Source organism: Symsagittifera roscoffensis, chromosome 9 (genome assembly GCF_963678635.1).
Source record: "Symsagittifera roscoffensis chromosome 9, txSymRosc1.1, whole genome shotgun sequence".
Lineage (NCBI taxonomy): Eukaryota > Metazoa > Xenacoelomorpha > Acoela > Convolutidae > Symsagittifera > Symsagittifera roscoffensis.
In genome coordinates this window covers 12690362-12712124 of record NC_087070.1, presented here as the reverse complement: position 1 = coordinate 12712124, position 21763 = coordinate 12690362, and the positions used below count along the sequence as shown (strand labels likewise).

Sequence of the window (21763 nt, the reverse complement as noted above, 5' to 3'; positions counted from 1 at the left end):
GACATTGGGTTGGATCGTTCCTTCCCAACGTCGTGATCATTCATCTAATTGCTCGGAGCGAGCACCCCACACGATAGTGCCCTCGGGGACTGCGCATGGCAGAACCTATCAAAAGTCCCGCGTGGTAGATATTAGGAAGAATCTGAGGACACGTCACCAGTTCACGCAAGGAGCTGCGGAGCATCCTCGAGCCTGCCTGAATGACATGAGCTGGAACCCCGCTACGAGCGACCAGTTAATTCCCCCAGGGAGTCGCCATTTGATCATAGGAGACAGTTTGGTGAGGGATCTGAATGAGATCTTCGTCTATGATCAGACAACCACTCTGTCCTTTGGAGGAGCCTCTGGATACGCTGGTGATAATGCTAGGAACTAACGACGTCTCGAGAGCCCCAGTGACTCCCGAGTGCAAGTTGGAGCCTCTGCTGGTATGCCTCCTAAATGAGCTGAAGGAGAAGTACAGGCCCAGGTTTGTGGTGCTGTGCATGATACCACAAAACCCGCTGGTGGGCACCACAGTGGCAGATTTCATGAATGGCAACGTGACACGGTGGAACGAAATGATCCGTAATCTGGTGAGAAACAACCCTGGCGAGTTGCGACTTCTGGATCTTGAAAACACGCTGCGCATGATTGATCACATCGCGCTTACCAGAGACGGGATACATTTCAACACCCAACGAGGAAGACACTGGGTGAATGATGTATTTCCGACGCAGTTGAGGGAAGTGGAACAGGACTCGAGGGCGACCAGTTCTCTGGCTCGGACCAGTTCGACCGGAGGAAGTAGAATAAGGGCACGCGTGCCCGAATCCCTCGTTAACCGCCTAGGGGGACCTTGGCAATGGAGACGGCTGTAGCCGCACCCATCGCTCCGAGCTCAAACGTGAGAGAGAGGCTGGGGACTGCTCCTCCTCCCAGAACACAACCGCTTGAAAGTCGACTCGGGAGATCAGTGGTTCAGAACAGGAATAACTCCCAGACCGTGTCTAGGAGGAACGATCCGCCCGCCACGGCAAACCCTGCTTCAGCAGCAGGACCGTCTACGAGCGCCGTGCCTACGGAGGGAGTTGAACCAGGCAGCCTGCTGCTTTGAAACCGATCAGACCCGAGTCATTGGGAACAGTACAAGACGGACATGTCCACGAAATTGAACGTGAATACCCTGGCGTGTCGGGAGGACGCGATGAGAATGATTGGCGGAGAAAGTCCCACAGTGTCGCGATTATATCGGATACCAGGCGTGGATTGGCTGCTAGCGGAGCAGGAGCAGTTCAGCTCTACGACTACGCTCCGGCATGCAGACTTGAATGGGTTGCCTCAGGACAATACCTTTGGACCTTTGAACACCCGGTCCCTTACGGACGTCCGACAGAGAGCCCTGGAATTGACGCCACCTGTTCGAAAGGGCAAGTTTCAGGCAGAGAACAAGCCCAATAACAAGCATCACAAGATATACAGGCAGTTTGATAAACCACCCGGTCAGACGCCTGGCAATTATTCAAGGGACTACCCCCGAACGACCACGGTAGAGGGAGATGACAAGAGATATGGGAAACTGAAGGCCCCAATAGGCGACGGCCTATTTGCAGCTTATGATCCTTTAGACATGAAGAAAGCTGCCAAGTATCTGATCGTGGCCAGTTCCGATTATCTCTATACGCCCCGTTCTCTCTTTTGGCCCGACGTGATTTTCTTGACGGCGCCTAAATTGGACTGGGGACAGGCAATAGGCATGATGATAAGTGTACGAAGGGTGGTCAGCATGGAGCCGCAGGTGATAGTGGTTGCAGGCTCAAATGATCATCTGCAAAGCAGGGGCTTGTTGTCACGTCTGACGGATGGGTCGATCCCGAGCAACGAGGTCATAGGGGAGGCGATAATGACATTACTCTCGGCGATGGCTGAGGTAGAAGCAGCAGCAAAACAACGTTTCACCCAAAATGCGGTGAAGGTGGTCTTTGTGTTGTCACCAGGGTACGCTGCATTGCCAGAACCCCTTCAGTTTGTGTACACAATGGTCACAACGATAGCAGAGGGGAGGTTCAACGTGATAATTCCTGCCCCGAACAGAGTAGTAGACCCAGACAATTACTACCCGTCCCGTTCTGAGCTTCCCGCCGTTTGGGCTGACATTTCCAATGCCATACAGTGGCTCAGAGATTGTAGCACAACTCGGTTGGTGCTAGATGAGGTTCTGGGGTTGGAGCTGTCCAACTTTGCCAGATTGCTGAAGCTAAGACCAGGGGTGGATGACGATCATCTGTTAGTACAACAGGTGGCTGATGATATCTGGTTCAGATAGATGGATCATGCCGAGAATGAGCAGGGCAGGACAGTCAGGAAGAACATGACATCAGCGGAAGAAGATCTCATGGCAATGGCTTTGCGCACGACGCCGCACAACAACATATGGTTGTACTTGTCACCAAGGCTGTGCACCTTGGGTGAGGACGCGTTCGAGCATGCGCCGGCAGTGATAAAAGAGATACACGTGTATCTGAAAAACTTGTTTGATGCCCGGGAGTTAGCTGGGGGCATGATGTTGAAATTGATGCAGGACGTAAACACGATGTCGCTGGACAAGTTCCAAGCTGACGTGCTAGCCACGAGGGCACAGTACGAACGATCGGATGCTATCTTGGGTGGAATGGGAGTGGGATGGACGCCATCCTTCCTGTCGACGTGCTATCCTAGGGCATCCCGGAACTTGATCGCGAGTTTTGTCAAGGACATCAGGAAGTTGTCGATTGGCCTGGTATTAGCCTTATACGTGACATTTGATGATGAAAATTTCGTGGAGGGGCCGGCGAATCTCTTCACCCAAGCGTTGGCAGATTTGAGATTGGATGGACTCCTGACTCTGATTGCCATGACCTACGGTCGACTGGGTGATTTGCTTGTGCTGTTGCGTTACCCTGAACAACTACAGGGACCGAGTCGTGAGTTCAATGCACAGTTGGAAACCGCCTCGCTCAAGAAGATGAAAGACTGGAGGACTCTCCTGCTCCAATATCTCTTACAACAAAATACAAGCGTCACGGGAGAAGATAAGGTGGCGACGGATGCGAGTGAGTGTAAACAATGTTGTGGCATGCCCTTGCTGACAGATTTGGCTGTCATGATGCGGATTGATCCGTTGGCTCTGATTCACGGACTGCGGGAATTCGTCACGGTGGTGTATGGGCCGGTGATGACTTTCGCGTTCCCGGACGTGCAAGTCAAGGCAAACAGGAATTCTGTGTTGTATGTCAACCTGGTCTCAGTCGTGGACTGTTCCGTGCTGAACTGGGTAGAGCAGAGGGAATTGAGAGGGCTGGCCAGTGACGATAGGCTGTTCGAAAGAATAGCGGAGCCAGGTTGGGTGTTGATGGATTTCAACAACCACTTCAAGTGCCGAATGGGCCGTGAGGAACTTTCTCACATCCAATTTATCCCGAAGCTTTGGAATTTAAGACCAGTAGTGAAGGATACAGGAGCGTCTATGGGAGTGCCACTCTTACCAGAGGCCTATGCACACGCTAAAGAGAACCAGCAAGCGTGGCTTTCTGGGTCCAGGCCGCTGCCGGACCAATGCCCTCGATATCCACCGATAAGGAGGATGTTGTTGGGAGTCACATCTCCCATCATTGCCCCTCGCATCGGAGCAGCTCGTGACGCAGAGAAGAGAATGTTGAAGTGGAGTGAAGGGATGGAGCGCGCTTCATAGGCTGGAATTTTGCAGCCGCGCACACGTTTGACTTCTCATTTCCTGATGCTTGGAGTAGGAAAAAGATCAAGGCACTACCTTCCAGGAGACCAGAGGTCTCGGCCGAAATGTGGAATGAAGTGTATTCTCCGACGGATGACTTATCAAGACTGAAGTGGTCAGGAGAAGTGAAAGTAGTGATGCTGGAAGTGGCAAAGGAGAGCAGAGGAGGCTCATATATAACAATAGAGGACCTGGCACCACATGGCGAGGAGTCCGTAGAATTCCTGGTGAATGATGAATTGTTTTATCACGCAGGAGACATGACCGTACCGGCTCGGCCGGACTCGGGCATGGACAAGGACCTTCAGAACCCAGGCCGAAACCCGATACAGGTGGTGATGAATTGATGGATCAGAACGATGACGACAACGACATCGAGGGAAAGACGGGAAAACCGGGTGAGACAGATCTGGGAGCGTTAGAGAGAGACTTGTTAGAATACCGGTTTGGTGCAGACGACGATGGGTAAGTCGATGGGAGTCTGATGCTAGTGACGCCATCGTCTTTCATGTCCCCTACAAAGGAGGCGTCGGCCGACTTATCCCCGATGGACCCAATAAGCCAAGCGAGAGAATGCAGAGGCAGGGATCCGCAGAGATTGCTCCATGAGTCACCGAGGAGGAGAAAAATCGAAGAATCAATGAGGGTATCCTTTCTGAGCACGCTGCCGGAAGAGGAATGGGAGAGATATCAAAGTGAGTTAGAAGGCAAGACAGGGGCAACCTGGAGCCGAGTGAGTTTCATGGAAAGATCATGGGACGTGATAAGGCGATATGGGACGCAGTCCATAATGAAGGTGAGATTGAACCAACCCATCATGCGTGAGGTCCTGGAGAAGATAGTGAACTCCATGGAGTCGGATGTTCTGACCGAGTCAGTAACAGAAGACAGTGCCGATGATCAGCAGGTTGCAATGAAATTACCTATCAGACGAGCCAGGAAGGGGCTGAAGCGACTAAAAGGGAAAACAGGAAGTCGAGCCATGAACCCGAGAGTGGTGAAGTCGAGAGCCAGCGCAGTGGTGACCTCTTTAAAAGCGCGGGTCGTTCAGGCGAGAGCGGGCAAGGAGATGGTGCAACACTGACAGGGGGAGAAAAAGAGAATCTGATACCCCCTATGCTCTTGGCAGGTCTGACCACAACAGCCGTGAGATCAAAGAAAACAGACACTAAATTAGAGATGGAGATCATCAGTCAATGTGGATCTGGAGGACTTGAAGATTACAGGCCCTCGCGGACCAACATGGCCAAGTTGAAACTGGAAGGACAACTCGACGTGGTCTAGTACAGTCGAGTCACTGTGCCGGAATCGGTCCATATGGGAGATCCAGCAGGGGGTTATGTGGAGATGTTGAAAGCGAGAAACTCCGCGAGAGGGCACCTGATGGCTTGGAGCGAGAAGCGAGCCATGCAGGAATATCTGAAAGAACTTACGGAGAGTTCAAACTTAAATCGGAAAGAATACGGCACGGTGATGTCCTCTGAAGCGAACGAAATCGGATTGGAAAAACTACTAGAAATTTCCTGGAGGGCGGCCCTCCAGAGATACTTCGACGAGGCGATGCATGCACCGGCTACGGTGGCAGCATACCTGGCTCATCCTTGCATGAGAACTGATCTGCAAGTACGGTTGGCTTGGTGCTTGATGGGCATCAAGAGGGCGGAATATGAGGCCAGTAATGATTCGAAATCACGGGAACAGGAGCTGGAGTTGATGGAAGCTCTGCGAGCGTTGATTTCAAAAGACGATTCTGCGATAGCATGGGCTAAGTGTAAGGATGCCCTTTGCTTTGTCAGGTTCGTGGTGGATCGTATCCCCACTCCTGTTTTGGGAGAATGTATAAAGATCATTCGGCAAAAGGGAGTTGATTGCGAAAGGAACTTCCTTAGGGCACTCCTAGAACTATATCAGGACATGCCGTTGGCTGTACCAAATAAGGAGTCGAATGACATGGAGAGCTATCGCAAGTTGGAAGAAGTGAGAAGATATTCCAACAAAGAATTGAAAGTGAGCCGGGAGTTGATTGAAGCAGTCAAAGGACAAAAAGACTTTGCAACACTAGGGAGACTGAAGTCGTTCCAATATGTGCCTGGCATACCGGGGATGGCGTACAATCCCTTCGTGAATGAAGAAGCCAGGGAAGCGTACTTCGACTATGAGCAAGTCATAGTACTCAATTTCTGGGTTGAACGAATGAAAGAAACTGGAATGCGGATGATGGAACAACCCAAGCTGGGAATTATCTTGGAAGAACGAGTGGTCGAACTCTCGGTTCCCGAGATAAAGGGGCAAGTGAGTTTTGATTGTGGTTCTTGGGACGGCCCCTTGAAAACCAGTCTAGTAACGATGTGGGAACTCATGAAGCCTTCGTGGTGTCCTCATCCTAACGCCGGTTTAATCTGGGACATGACGCAGATATCACGTTAGACCTGAACGATGACGCGAGTTTGCATGATCTGGCCATGATACATCATCTGCTGGCCATGAGGTTGACGAAGCGGACGAGCAACCCATCGACGGAGCTGTCCGAGAAAGGTCCATCGAGCAATTGGTTGAAGCAAGGCACATGCTTGGCTCAACATAGTGGGATGGAAGGACATGTTTGTAACCTGGGACACTGCCTGGTTACGCTGAGCGAGCAGCATCGGCAACTGGCACGATTGTACCGAAGATTGAGCATGTCGGATAAGAGTGGTATGGAGTTGGTCGCGGACTGTCATGGGGTGACGGATGTAAATTTGATCACAGCCTTGGGATTTTGTAGCATGACGAGTTCGATAGAATCGCTCGAGCGCCTGGAGCGTGCCCATGAGCTAGTGACGTTCCTCAGCGTGGAAGTATTCCCTGGAGCATTGCAGACGGAGCAGAAGATCGGAGGCTGGAGAGAACTCTGGAGAACGAGATGAATCTGAAAGATAGTGAGGCCTATCATAAACCGACTGGTTCAAAATATCTGGTGGGTTCAAGCTCCGCACCATATTGCAGTAGTAGATATCCTAGACACATGGTGGTGATGGATGCGAGGACACAGCAGGTGTTGATTGACCAACTTTTCTCTGTGCCAAAGTGCGTGAGGTTGGCCAGAATGTCGGAGAGGTCATATGATTTGTTGGCGAAGATCTTTCGGGCAGTCCCGAAGAGATCTGAAGGCGAGTTGCAAGACATGGTGGGTGAAGAGTTCCTGACATTGAACGAAGGTAATGTGAGCGAGTTCCAAAAGCAGAAAGCGAGTGGAGTGTTACCCACTGAATTCCCCACCATAGAAGAGAAAGACGATTTACACAGAATTATGATGGAGGTGGAACCGTTGCTGGGAGCCTCAGGGTATCGGAGCCGAAGGAACATAGTGAGAACCCATGGGTAGTATCCTTGCCACTGCTTGGCGCAGACGTTATGGTACCACAAACGCGGGAATCTGATGCTAATATGGGACGTGGAGGAGTTGTACTCCACGGGGTTGCCCGATCAGAATCAACAAGTGTCAATCGTGGTGGTTAGCGCCATGCTAGCAGTGAGATGGTTGGAGGCTAACGCGGACACAAGTCAGCAGGAGACGGCCGTGCCGACTCCTGAACAGCTGAGCAACGTAAAAATGAGTCGTGAATTGGATCTTTTCAGAACCACCTGCAAGGTTCTGAGGATACCTAAAGCCATTGAAAGAATATGGTCAAGGCAAAGATTGATGCCTTGGTTCCGTGCAGTGATGACATCATGGATGCATGAACGCGCGAAGCGTCACATGTCGAGGAACACGGAAGCCTATCAATCTTTCCAGTTAGATATAGGACCGGGAGCCTGTAAGAGAGCATTCCTGACGCACAGAAACGCGGTCACCACGGCGGTGAAGCGGGTAGCTGGAGCGCCTTGTGTAACTGAAGATGAGAAGAAAGAGGTCTTAAGAGCTGACCTAGAACGAAATGTGAGCCTATGTCTTCACAACAGCTTTTGCAGGAACCGGGAGCAAAAGGTTAATGTTGACTTGCTACCTTGTTGCAAACCGAGGCTGTTGGAACGGGAGAGTTGGGGCACGGCCCGCAACTCCATGGACATGCTGGAGAAGGTATTAGAAGACAGCGAAGCTGAAGATCAGGATGGAGAAGCGATGGAGTGAAGATTACGAACAAAGAAGAGAGAAGAAGGAGAAAAAAACTTGATTGTCTTTGTGTGTTAAAACTTAAACCAATCAACCAAGTTTTGATTATTGAACTTGTTAAACTTTTTGTTTTGATCTAGTTTGGTCAGATCAAACTACAATGTTGCAATTGCTAAAATTGTTGAAATTGTTGATTTTAGTTATGACTATTTATGTATATACATATATAGAACATAGGTGAGTATATTTACCTATTTAAACACGATTGAAGTTTTTAACCTGTGTAAGACACAATTTCACTGTGTGGCGACATGGTAAGTTTGAGTAAACTCGCTCGAGAAGGGTGGGTAACTCAATAATTTTCCTAGCCACAGAGTTTCTTAGTTTTAATATTGAAAGGACCGCATAAATAACTGATTATAATTGGTGAGTAATCTTAAGTTAATTTTAACGGGTGCGTGGCCGTGCCACGTCCCAACTTTTTAATCACAAAGAGCGAAAAGAAATTTTATGGCAAGACGACGTAAGTAGTCAGAAAAGAAATTTTATCTAGGACAGTCCTCATGGTGCAAATTTTGTAAAAATGTTGAAAGGCAGTGAAATGAGGTGGAGTAGATAAATTTCATTTTCTTATGCGATTTGTAAGATTGATTACAGAAAACTGGAACACTACTTGACGATAACCCGGTGTTATGCGATCAATATGGACATTGATGGGGACTTGTGCGGGGAGTATGTGCCATTCTGCCAGATGACACAGCGCAACCTTTCGGCGACACGAGAAAAAACGAATAAAGGCCTTATTAACGAAAAAGGATTGCGAAGGAAGGTAGGAATATTCTGGAATTTTTATTTTCAAAATTTCGATCGGAAGGGGAATATTTCTCAGAAAAACAAAAAGACGGCCGATTTGACGTAAAACGACGAAAAATCAGAACAACGCCAAATATTGTGAAAAACGGTCGCACAAGAGACGGAAAACACGAAGCCTCTTATCGTGGCAAAAACGCACGATAAGACCCTTATCAGCGGATATTAGTGGAGAAGGAAGCTTCAGTGGGGAAGGAATATTCCACAGAACCCTCCCGGGACACAAATTGGAAGAGATAAGAGCGTTATCTCAGGAAGATTACGGGAGCAGAGACTTGGTCCCCCAGAGACTGTCTTATGTGAAGGGACTGTTTAAGACTGACTGTATAGCTACTTGGATGTCGTGAAACTTTAAATTAACACCGGTATAGTTTGATATTTTAGAATATGAGTAGCTAGAAAGAGGAATGGGTCAATCCATCTCCAATGGATTTAATATAGAACTGTCACACAAAAACATGTTAAAATAGGTTGTTCGAGCCGTGTTTTTAATGACAATCACGTAGTCTGAGGATCCGAGACTCAGCTATGTGGTTGTGTTCGAATGTAAACGAAAGCTGATCAAAAGTCGTTTGACTGATGGCCAAAACTTTTTACTTAGCCCTAAACAGACCAGAAAATCAACTGGCAAGGTCGAGACGGTGAAAAATGAGTAGGATTAAGGTAACTGACGCCTGCCAGTCGTTAATAGGTACTTTTTCTACGCTCCGTCGCTGTGTAGTATTTGGGCGAATGTTACAGGCATTAATGTGAGCATCCGCTCGGCGCGGAGTGCTCGTTAACGGTTCTGCCGGTCATGATGTTAAAAAAGAATAACACCCAGGAACGCCTTAAAAACATCTATGTAACATTCGCCCGGAAGATACATATCGACGGAAAATAAAGCTAAGACGACTAGCCAACGTCCAAACAGAGCTCTACATGCTTTTCACCGTCTCTACCAAGCCAGTTCTTTTGATGTTCTTTCTAACATCGGGTCGACAAAAACGTTACTGCTTTCGGCTTCGGTCAAAACACTCTAATTAACTAGATTACATGCAGAAATAGTGAGCTCATGGCTGGGTCTCAATATCCACAGACCACGAGGTCACTCCTAAAAACAGGGCTAGAACTATTTATTGAATCATTATTGTTCTTGTTCAGTAGATAAAAATCATCATCTCCATCGAAGATGGATCAACCCTTTTCCCACAACTCCTAGCTTCTCATCCTAGCAAAATGAATTCAGATGTTAAATAAATTTAATTCAGGACATAATAGGGAAGCTAAAAGTTTGTATGAAATGCTAAGAGTTTCAGTCCCGAGACCCCTCCGGATTCTTGAATCCAGGGAAATGAGACCCTCATCTTCCTTCCGGAAGGCTGTCTTCCACCCTTCACCGTTGTTCGCAACGGCCTTGCAACTATTGTAGCGACACAATAGTTGCAACTCGGAACGGTCTCTGCTACTTCTGCAATTTGTTGTTGTTTTCCAATCACAATTCTCGTCATTATCGCTATCGCAACTAATGTTGTTGTGTTTTCATTCTGGCCCCCTTCCAAAATGGCCGCCCTTGACGCTTCTCAGAATTATTACGTCGTCACTTCGAATCTTTAAAATTTCAAAATACCAGATTATCTTGACCTTCACCGTTTGACCAATCGTCCCAATCACGCTGTCAATCTCCCAAAACCGCCAAATCGGAAGGTCAGCTGCTAAAATTTCGAATCTGTTGAATCTACATGCTTTTCACCTTTTAGCCTAATTGTTGTGATAAACTTATTAAATAGATTTGTTATGTTTGATGTTTGTGCCTGTATGTGGAGCGCCCTCTGAGGGATTTTAGAGACAGGTCTGTCAAGTGGCTTTCTGTGGGGAGGTGGGGAACTGGAACTGCCTTGAGGAGTCTGGTGGTGCGCCGCTGGACCTACTGAGCTCGGGTGAGATTGTTCCTTGTTTTTGATTTTTAACCTTTATGCTGCCTTTTAACCTTTTAACCTTTTAAATTAATTTAGTTGTCTTTTTTTTATTTGCTGATTTGTAAAATTCCCACTAACCGCTTATCATGGGTTAGTTCAGTCCCCTAAAGTCCAGTCAAAATCCTTTTTTTTTACCTTTATGCTGCGTCAAGATGAGGAAAAACAACAAAGAGTGTACAAGCAAAGATTGCTTAAAACCTTCAGGACTGATAAATTGGATTAGATGTGATTGTTGTTCTAGTTGGTATCATATCAGTTGTGTAAATATTTCTCTTAGCGACTCTAAGAAAACCCAATGGTTTCAGTGTCCTTTATGCGTTGATGTAAAATCTGTTAATAAAGCGACAATAGGTAATGATTTAGTGCTAGATAATTATGTTAATACAGCCATCTCAAATGTCCGAGTACTCAAGAGAGTACCAAAAGACTCGCGTGTTCCCTTGGCGGAAAGTCTGTCGGACAAAATAAATGACATCGTCTACAATGTAGAAGATGTTACAAAATGGCTAATTTTTTTATTGTCTTTCTTGTTTTTTTGGAGCAACCGAAAAGAAGTGGACGCAAACAGACCACAAGCATGAGCTCTTTGATAAATAAAAAAATTCGAGCAAATGACGTGTCACTTCCAAAACCCCATCCCCAAGTTTCAAGCCCGCCTCTGAGTGACCTCGAGCAGAGAATAAAGTTAATAAGTAGTAGGCTCGATGAAGGAAATGTAAAGGGAGGAATAAGGCTTGCTGCTTCGGATGACAAAATAGCTCCTTTTTCAACTGATAACTATCAAAAATTGTTGTCTAAGCACCCGCAGCGAGCCAAATTTGCAGCTCCAAATCCAGAAAAGTTGGATAGTTTTTTCGTAACCGATTTCGACCTATACAAAGCGATAATGTCCTTTCCAAACGGATCAGCAGCAGGTCCTGATAAAATATTTCCTCAAATTTTTAAAGATCTTGTTAGTAAGTCGAATGGCAGTGCAGGACTTAATTTTCTGAAATCGCTTACTAAGCTGATAAACCTCATTGGAGATGGCAAAATACCGGAACCACTAAGACCTTTCTTTTTTGGCGCAAAGCTTATCGCCCTCATAAAAATAGACGAAGGGTTGAGACCGATTGCCATAGGCAACACGCTGAGACGTATCGCGTCTAAATGCGCTAGAAGCAAGGCCCTCTCCGAGCGACAAAATTTTTTCGGAAACGTACAGGTAGGATGCGGTACCAAATGAGGAGCAGAAATATCTGCGCACTCGTTTCGAAACCTAATTGAACGCGACGACAATCCAAAATGTACTGTTCTTTTAAAACTAGATTTTAAGAATGCCTTTAACTCTTTAAACAGAGAAACAATGCTGTATCGTGTTTTTTCAAATCGCCCCGAATTGTATAATTACACCCATTGCGCGTATGGTAAACCTAGTTACCTTTTTTACGGAAGCTCTGTCATAATGTCAGAAGACGGAACTCAGCAAGGTGATCCTGAAGCCCCACCCCTTTTTGCGGAAGCAATTCATACACTAGTCAAACAGTTGCAGTCGAAAATTAACATCTGGTATTTAGATGATGGGAATTTAGCCGACGATATAAGGTAGTACTCCGGGACCTTAAAAACATTCTGAAATTTCCCGATACGAAATAATAAAAGAGTAGAGCTGTCTTATCCCGAAAACAAGAGGATAGAACACAGACTTGAGAAAGGACAATTATTCGAACGGGACAGAGTGAACATTCAATGGAAGAGAGGACAACTCGAGTGTCCCGATGGTTCATACAGAAACTTTGATTCTTGAGACAAAACTTACTTCTGTTGTTAAAACTACTTAGCATCAAACTTATTTAGTTATATCATTTAATTCTCGAGCTGCTTATCTTTTAATTACTCCTCATACTCAAGCGCATAGACATGTGAGTTCTCAATTTAAATTTCTCGAGTGTATTTTATGATAGTTATGTTGAGATAAGGCGAGTTTTAGGTTGATCCATCTGAAATGGATCAAAGTTCCACTGTCCAATAAAAAGTAACTAAGCGGATTGTTCCGAACCGGTTTTTAACGGCGTTCATGTATTTTGGGTATTTCGAGACCTAAGTATGGGGACGTTCTTACTTCTAGAGTGGGGGGGGGGGGGTATTTTGGTAGTGGCTTTTAAGCTGTAACGGGTTCTAGTCTCATGTCGCAAGCGAACCGAATTGGCTCCGACCGTTCTTGAGGTAGAAAAACACAAGAGATAGTGTCCCTGACTCTTGAGCCAATGGTTATAGGGCCTATTTTTCTTAAGCCTCATATGTGACTAAAGTAGGCGACTGTTACATAGTGTTTTTATGGCGCTCCTAGGTGTTTTTATGACATCATGACTACGGAGTTGAACCCACTTGACACAGCTCCGGGCTACATGCCCATTCTAGAGTACCGGTGGTACGGTTCAGCGGGAACGTGTAAACCTTCCGGTTGTACCGTGATAGCTTTTTAAGAAAACTCAAGAAAACTTCCTGGTACGCTCTCCGAACGAGGCTTAGCTAACCGAGTGAAGGGGGGCAACTAGGGGGACAAAAACACGAGCAAAAAAGAATACAAAAAGGAACAAAAACCATAAAACGAAAAAAGACAGTGACTTTGATACCAAATTAGTTGGATCAAACCTTTGTATTAATTAAATAGTATACACATACTGTTTTATAAGACCGATCGTTTCGATCAATCTAGCAATTTAAACCAGTGACTTCAGTAAGGTGCCCGAGTGGGGGGCGTTGTTAAGGGTTTTCAGATAGATTGCGACCCAACCGGACCACTAGGAGACTTGACTGGAAAGGGTGACCAGTCGAGTGGGAAAGTGGTTCACAAGGATCGAACCGGACCACTAGGAGACTTGACTGGAAAGGGTGACCAGTCGAGTGGGAAACTGGTTCACAAGGATCGAAACGGACCACTAGGAGACTTGATTGGAAGAGGTGACCAGTCGAGTGGGAAAGTGGTTCTGCTGTCAAGTGCAGAACAGAGACAACCAGCACAGGACCACTACAAGAGGACGCACAGGGGTGTTCTCAAGTCGAGCAACGGGTATCGTTAGAATCCACATTACATTACAGGAAATAAGTGTAAAATTGGATAAGCGGAGTCCCATTGTTTTGAGGCAGTTTTTACTCAAGCAGGCCTGGAAACAGGTCTACGGTTTTCTCTCGAGAGGTTTAGCACCCGGCGCTTAAGGGATTTTGCGGCTTAAGAGGGGGGCTAAAGAGGGGGGAGGTTAGTAGGGGGGCTGGTTAGGTTAGAGGTTGGCGGTTGTAAATTGTAAAAAGGGGGGAAATTAGAGTAACGAATTAATCGACATCGTTGATTTAGTTACATTAGCCATCAACACGCGTTGGTAATAATAGGTGGATATCCAAAATTTAACTCGAGTTAAGATTGGTACGCTGGTTGGATTGGTAGGGGGGAACGGATATAGACAGTTTTTGTGATACCCCATAAGATCGCTAGTGGGGGGAGGAAAACGCGTGGCAGTTAGGTACCAGACATTTTTTTCGACAGAAGGTCGACATTTGTCTCCTTTGAATTTTAGGTGGGTTGATTTCTGTGTTTTATTATTTTTTCTGGCTTAAAATTTTTTTTATATTGTTTTATTTTGGTGAAGATTTGCAATTGGTTTTTATACAAACAGGTGATCACAAGATACCTGCTCACAAGTTTTGGCTTTCAATTGCTGGGAACATTGAAAAAGAGGTAACTAAAAAAGGGGGGTCAGCATTTGGCCATCAAGAGAGGGTTTTTGGGAAAATTTTCACAAGAGCTTGAGTGGTGGTACAAGGTACAGTGAATCAAGAAGTCCCTACAACGAAGAAGAAAGAGATCCGATATCCAGACACTCAGTGAATAGTCTTGGGACAGTACCGAAGAAGTCTTGGGACATTGCAGTCTGGGGACAGTCTTGGGGCAACACAGTCTTGGGACAGTGCAGCCTTGGGGCAGTCTTGGACCAGAGCAGTCTTGGTACGAAACAGTCTTGGGCCATTGGTCTTGGGACGTTAGTCCTGGGACGTTGGTCTTGGGACAATAGTCTTGGGACGTTGGTCTTGGGCCATTGGTCTTGGGACGTTAGTCTTGGGACATTAGTCTTGGGACGTTGGTCTTGGGCCATTGGTCTTGGGACATTAGTCTTGGGACGTTGGTCTTGGGCCATTGGTCTTGGGACATTAGTCTTGGGACGTTGGTCTTGGGCCATTGGTCTTGGGACATTAGTCTTGGGACGTTGGTCTTGGGCCATTGGTCTTGGGACATTAGTCTTGGGACGTTGGTCTTGGGACGTTGGTCTTGGGCCATTGGTCTTGGGACATTAGTCTTGGGACGTTGGTCTTGGGACGTTAGTCTTGGGACGTTGGTCTAGGGACGTTGGTCTTGGGACATTGGTCTGAAGATACCAACAAGAAGTACTGGGACAACACTGAATAGTCTTGGGACGGTAGAGAGAAAGTCTTGGAACAATATTAGGAAGGGGGTACTACAAAAGTACTAAGTTAGGTTGAAGTAACCAATTATAACAACACATTCCCTATCCTAACCTAACACATAAAAGTTTTCAAGAGTTTAAGAAAAATTGTTTTTAGCGAATTGTCAATTTCTTTTTCCTTAGAGTTTTAACCTTAGAGTAGAAATTTTGTAGATAATAATACTGTAAATAATAACAATTGTAAATAATGAGGCGGAGCAGGGTACCGGTAGCTGAAAAAAGATCTACCGAAGCAAAGACAAAGTATAATTCGTCGCTACGCAAAACAAGATCAATGGGTCCGAAGATAACAAAGAAGAGCTTTTCAGTTAATATGGTCAGCACAAGGAGTACAACGGAGAACAGAGCAAAAGAGGGCACGGAAGGGGAACGAGTAGAACCCACCATCGAGATTGATCTAGAGACACCTGATCAAAGTGTGGATGAAACAGGGAAAATGGCGACGGAGTCAACTCCAATGCCCAATGCAGAAGAACCAAACCCGAAACCCATAGAGTTCTCACCAATAGACAATGTGGAAGATGCAATAGGCAACACCGAAGAAACGGTGAAAGAAGACTCTCAAGTAAAAAAGACATCTTTTACATGATGGTCGGAATAAAAACGAAAGAAAACATGACTGAAGAACCAAAAGCTGAAAGAGCATGAACATTTGGGACAATGAGCACGAAGACGACAGAAGCCAATCCAAGAGAGGAACAAACTAAAGCAGAAGCTACGGCCAAAGACAGACCGACGGCTGACCATGAAGAGGCTACTATTGAGCTAGGTGACTTGATGGCAAAACTGAATCAGATCGACAAAAAACTGAAGCACAGCGAAGAGAACAGAGAAGTGATAAGAAAAGAATTAAGATACAACAAACATGAGTATCTGGATAGTTATTTTAACCTGGCTAAGGCAACAGACGAGAGACTCAAGGAGATGTCAGATAAGGTAGAAGCCACCAATGAAGAACGAGATAGGAACATCAAAAAAGATATGCAACAGTTGAAAAACCGATATGATGATGTCAACAGCCAATTAGGTAGCCTGGAAAAGAGAATGGACACAATGAGCAAAAATCAGGCCGATAGTTCGTGTGCAATACAGGCAAAATTGGATGCAATCTTGAGAAATTCTACCTCACAAGAAAGACCGGCAGCGGATCGCAAGCAAGGCACCAGAGTTGACTTTGTGGAACCACAAAGGAACAAACGGCAATCGACACCGTTGCCCTTAACCCGGGATACGGTGAGCATAGCACCAACAGCTGCTAAAACAATCATGAAGAATGGAACGTCAAGTACAACGACTGGTCCGGGGGACTCAACAGCTAACAGCAACGCAGGTCCGGATGCTATGACATGGGCAAGCACTTGGGAGATGATGAATAGAACTCTAGAGGCCTTCGCCACGAGGAACACTGACTCGAATGATAGAAGAGAGGGAAAATCCAGAAAAACAATCAAAAAGCCAAAAGAATTCAAAGATGACTCTGATGGACGCATTGATACTTGGGTGGAAGTGATGAGATTACACCTAGAACAGGACAACTTGAACGATGAAAGACAAGCATGCACAGCCATACTCAGCAATTTAGAAGGCACGGCATTAAAATGCGTGGTTGCGAAGAAAGAGGAAGAACGCGATACCGCGGACAAAATCTTTGAAATACTGTTGAATAGATTCGGCTCCGGCATGAAGGGTCATCAAGCGATGATGCGATTTGAAAAAAGGAGACAGAGAGATGACGAAACGATAGACAGGTTCCTAGATGATCTCGAGAGCTTGAGAAGAAGGAGTGACCCAGAAGAATCTACCAATAGAAGAAACTTCAGCATAGCCTCAAAGTTCATTGATGGGGTAAAGAGTGATGACTTGAGAACGATGTTAGCAACGTATTACACATTGTCGAAAGATAATGCGCCAACTCCAGAAGAGATGAGGCAGAAGTCAAGAGAATACATGCTGATGAAACCCAAGAAATACTCGTACTCAGACAACAGGAACACCCAAGGGGGGAGTCAGCCACAGAGGTCGTCATGGTACAAGCCCAGAGATGACATGGACAAACGCAGGTCGTGTGCTAACTGCGGGTCAGTTGATCATCATGTGGCGGATTGCACGACATACAAACAGGGCATGGAGAGTTTGGGATATGCACCTGATGAGGAAGATATGAGTCAGATGGAAGAACACGAGTTCTATAGCGGCTTGATCACCAAAATAGGTGCAAGATGCTTCTTCTGCAACCAAGACGGGCACTTCAGGATGGACTGTCCGTTGTTTTGGGAAGCGGTCAAGAATCAAAGTCATCCGAAACACAAGTTGGCGCTAGCAGCGGTGCAGAACCAGAGAAACAGACAAGGTGAATTTGAGACGAAGAAACTTGAGGGACCAAATGTAGAGCTACCAACGAAATCAATGAAAACTGTAACACAATGTGGTAGTGCAGCAGAGGCCACGGCGAAGAAAGCCCCAGAAATAGATTACGAGAAGGCGGCAGCGGAGGCCATCAACAAAGTGAAGCAGGATCTGGCAGCGAAAGAAATAGAACAACGACTAAAGCAGGAGATCGAAAAGCAGAATTTCAACGAAGCATTAACTGGATCGAAGCCAGCACCAGAGGCTGTATCGGGCTCGAAAAAGACTGGAAATTGTAACACTGTAAAGAAGGTGACAGGAAAATGATTCGGCATATCAAAAATCGGGGCTAGAATAATGTCGATAATCACAGTGGGCGGCCACGAGGTAACCAGAAACTTGAGCGAACCGAGCGACCAGACAAAAATGCACATTGATGTGTACGCAGATTACTTGAGTTTAATAAGCCCACAATCGACTTCTAGAGCATTGAGAGCACTACTCACGCGAGGGGGTAGCAAGTCGGTACGTGTTGATAACAGATACACAGAAGCTTATGGTCCACATGAGGTGATGTTAAATATAGATGGAATCAACATCTATACCAAAACAATGATAACATGTGATGAAGACCTAATTGGGCAAATCTACGTAGGGAAGGAAGAGTTAAAGGTGAGATCGATTGGACACTGCGCCATGCTTGAAGAAGATGCGATGCACATCGGGACAGAGACAGATGTGACAGGGCACGTGCTAGACATAAGTGGCAAGAAGACTCAGTTACGTGGGTTACTTGATACGGGAGCGGTCTTGAGTGTCATACCAATCGAAACTTGGGAACGAATGGGCTTCAACAAAGATGACTTGATAGATTCGAGAATACGGTTGTCGGCTGCGAACAAAGGGGCCCTGCGCGTGTTGGGCAGAACGCCGATAATAGCGCTCAATCTGGGGGAACGTAACCTGTGGATGAGTTTTCTTGTAGTAGAAAACCTAGATGAGTCTGACCAATTTATTTTAGGCAGAGACTTCATCAGGAACTTTGATGTAGCGATTGATCTAAACAACGCAATGTTCAGGATACGGAACCCGGATAGGAGGTACGCAATCAAACCGGTAAATTTAATAATGACGAATGAAAGCAAAGCACCGGTGTTCTTGAGTAGGAGGGTGAGGCTAAAGGCGAATGAAGCGGCAATCGTAGGCTTGCGGATGAAAAATTACAATGAATTAAGTGACAATAAGCAAGTGTGCATAGTTCCGAATCCTAATAGTCAAAGTGCTGCTGTTTTAGGAAGATCCTTCTCGATAACGAAGAGCGGCCTCTGCGTCAGTGTCTTGTTGAATACCCTTGATATACCGATCACGATACAGAGAGGGAGGAAACTGGGATATGCTTTACCGGTTAAAACCCGATATGAGATGACTGAAAACCCAAAACAGAATGAAGTCGTTGATTGTCCCGATCATAGGGACAAAATTTGTATCTTGAGACGATTACAAGAAATAAAATATTCATCAGGTCTTGTTAAATCACTTAAGTCAGAGACGAACGATGGACTGTCGAGCTGTTCGAACTTTCCAAAGCGGCCCACACTAGATGAAATGCAAATTGATAAACCGGTTCTCCCGGAGATTGAACACTTGAGGGGCAAACTGACGGACGAACAGCTCGAAGCCATCAAGGACGTACTAGAGCGGAACGAAGAAGTTTTTTCGAAGCACAAAGCGGATATCGGGTGTTGTAATTTCGTTGAGCATGAAATAGAACTTGAGGAGAACGCGGTACCGCACAGGGAGGGGGCGAGGCGCATGACCCCGCACAAATCGGAGGCGTGTAGAAAAGAGATCGAAACGTTACTAGAGTATGACATGATAGAACCATCCAAGTCACCGTGGGCGTGTGGAGTAGTGATGGCCAAAAAGAAAGGCGACCAGTTGAGGTTTTGTTGTGACTTTCGATACCTGAACTCCGTCACGGTGAAGGATGCCTATCCCATACCTAGGATTGATGAGAGCCTCTCGAAGTTAGGTGATGCAAAATTTTTTACGATTCTTGATTTAGGCTCGCCTTTTTGGCAGGTACCACTACGGAAGCAGGACAGGGACAAGACAGGGTTTGCCTGCGAGTTGGGTCTGTTTCAGTGGAAACGGATGCCGTTTGGACTTTGCAATGCCACAGCCACGTTTCAACGATTGATGGCACACGCGCTGATAGGCGTGACAAAGAAGTATGGCAATCTGGTAATGTGCTACGTGGATGACGTGGTAATAGCAACGCCAACACTAGAAGACCACATTGAGAGACTTGACGAGGTGTTCGCGTGCATGAAAAGATCGGGGCTAAAGTGTAAACCATCAAAGTGCGAGATACTCAAGGACTCAATAAAATACTTGGGCAGGATGGTAGACTAGCACGGCATCAGACCTGATCCAGACGCCGTGGAAGCAGTCCTAACCTGGAAGTCACCGAAGACGGAACACCAGTTGATGAGCTTCCTGGGCTTCGCTAACTACTACAGAGAGTTCATCAAAGGCTACGCGGACAAGGTGTACCCGATGCAACAATTGATGAGGCACAAGGGCAAAAAGTTCACATGGAACAACGCAGCAGAAGAGTCATTCAAGAGGATAAAGAAAGAGCTATGCGAGGCACCAGTACTAGGTATGCCGACTGAGAAGGGGATGTACGTGCTGGACACGGATGCATCGGTAGTTGCGATTTCAGGAACAAGAATGGAATGGGAAGACAGTCTTGAGACCAATAGCGTATGGGAGCAAAGTCCTAAGTGACACAGAAATGAAGTACGGAGCACCGAAAGCAGAGATGTTCGCAGTGGTCACCTTTGTCGAGAAATACAGGGCATACCTGGGCAGTGAGCCCTTCAAGCTGCGAGTCGACAACCGAGCACTAAGCTGGCTGAAAACGTACTCAATGGACCAAAGTTACATTGGGAGGTGGATAGTTCGCTTGGACGGATACAACATGATAATTGAGCACAGAACACGGGATAAACATCAAAACGCCGACAGCTTGAGTAAGAAGACGGAGTTCTACGAGAGACAAGAACAAAGAGAGGCAGACAGACCTGAAATCAAAGAGGGCTTCTCCTTCATGGACAAGGAAACGTACGACAGTCTTCCACTCACAAGATGGCTGGACAAATCAGGCAAACCGATTGAAGATCATCCCGAATTACCGAAAGAGCCTCTTGAAAAAACCATCTTGAAGAAGAACAGAAGAATCCCGATAGAGGTAATACTCAAGTCGAAGATCGTGAGGGAAACACTTAAGGCAAAAGGCTATGATCTTAACCAGGTAGAAGCGGGAGCTGCACAGATAGATGATGACTTAATGAGGTTGCTCGAGAAACTATCAGATGATAAGCCCGTGATCCAAGAAAAGGGTCAGGAGGGACCGGAACTAACTATACTTCGGAGAAAAGAAACAGCGAACAATACTGACTCCTCAAAAGGAAGCGTCACTGATAGCAAAGATGTCGTGCAATCACTAGTTGACAAAATCCCTGAAAATATTCTGGAGCAGACAAAAGTCAGGAAAAAGAAAGTGACATTCAAAGAAGGAACTGAACACCTGGGACTAGATCAAGAGTCCGGGGAGTGGTCCAGGTTCACAGAAGAGGAGGAACCCTGAAAAGGAAAATTGTCCGGGGAGCGTGAAGAATGGGATGAAGACTCGGATGAGAGCAGCGAAGGCCAAGACAGTCTGTGCATGATATTAGCGGAAGAGAAGACAATGCACCACGACAGGGAGTTACAAACTGACCCATCTTCAGGAACGTACAATCTGGACATACAAGAGATATGAGGTGGTGAAGAACTTGAGAGAATAGCGGTTTCAAGAAAGCCATTCAGGGAACTATCGTGCAACTCAAACGTCAGAACGAATCTGGTACCAGAAGACGACATGAAAATCGTGAAAAGGATGATATGCGTGAAACTGAGTGATGACATCCACAACCCTGGTGAGATGAATGGACAGATCATGGCGCTAAAGGAGCATGTCAAGGCGAGATATAGGCTGTCAGACCTAATAAGAGCCCAGAAGAACGACAAAATGACAAGTAATCTCTCCAAATGGATCCAGTCGGGGGTCAAGGAGAAGGGGGAACTTGAGGAAGACAGCTACAAGATCTTGAGCCAGTTCTACAAAGAAAAGAAAGACTTACTTTATCACACAGCTGATGGGGTGGTAGCGTGCAAGAGGAGAGATGAGGAAAAGATA

General features: G+C 46.3%; 2 protein-coding genes across 4 annotated transcripts in view; both read left to right on the top strand.

Annotated features, from left to right (window-relative positions):
- The first annotated feature begins 10453 nt into the window (after positions 1-10453).
- Positions 10454-21763, top strand: part of LOC134854607 (probable E3 ubiquitin-protein ligase MGRN1) — a 283436-nt gene continuing 272126 nt past the window's right edge. For all 3 annotated transcript variants that reach the window (XM_063870942.1, XM_063870944.1, XM_063870941.1), the window contains exon 1: positions 10454-10485. In XM_063870942.1, the coding sequence (XP_063727012.1) occupies positions 10484-10485 (2 nt within the window). In that variant the 5' untranslated portion in view covers positions 10454-10483. The remainder of the gene's footprint in view (positions 10486-21763) is intronic.
- The window catches only part of LOC134854608 (zinc finger protein 771-like), an 88328-nt gene continuing 77027 nt past the window's right edge, over positions 10463-21763 (top strand). Inside the window, exon 1 of the mRNA XM_063870945.1 lies at positions 10463-10484. The gene's annotated coding sequence lies outside the window, so the exon portion shown is untranslated. The remainder of the gene's footprint in view (positions 10485-21763) is intronic.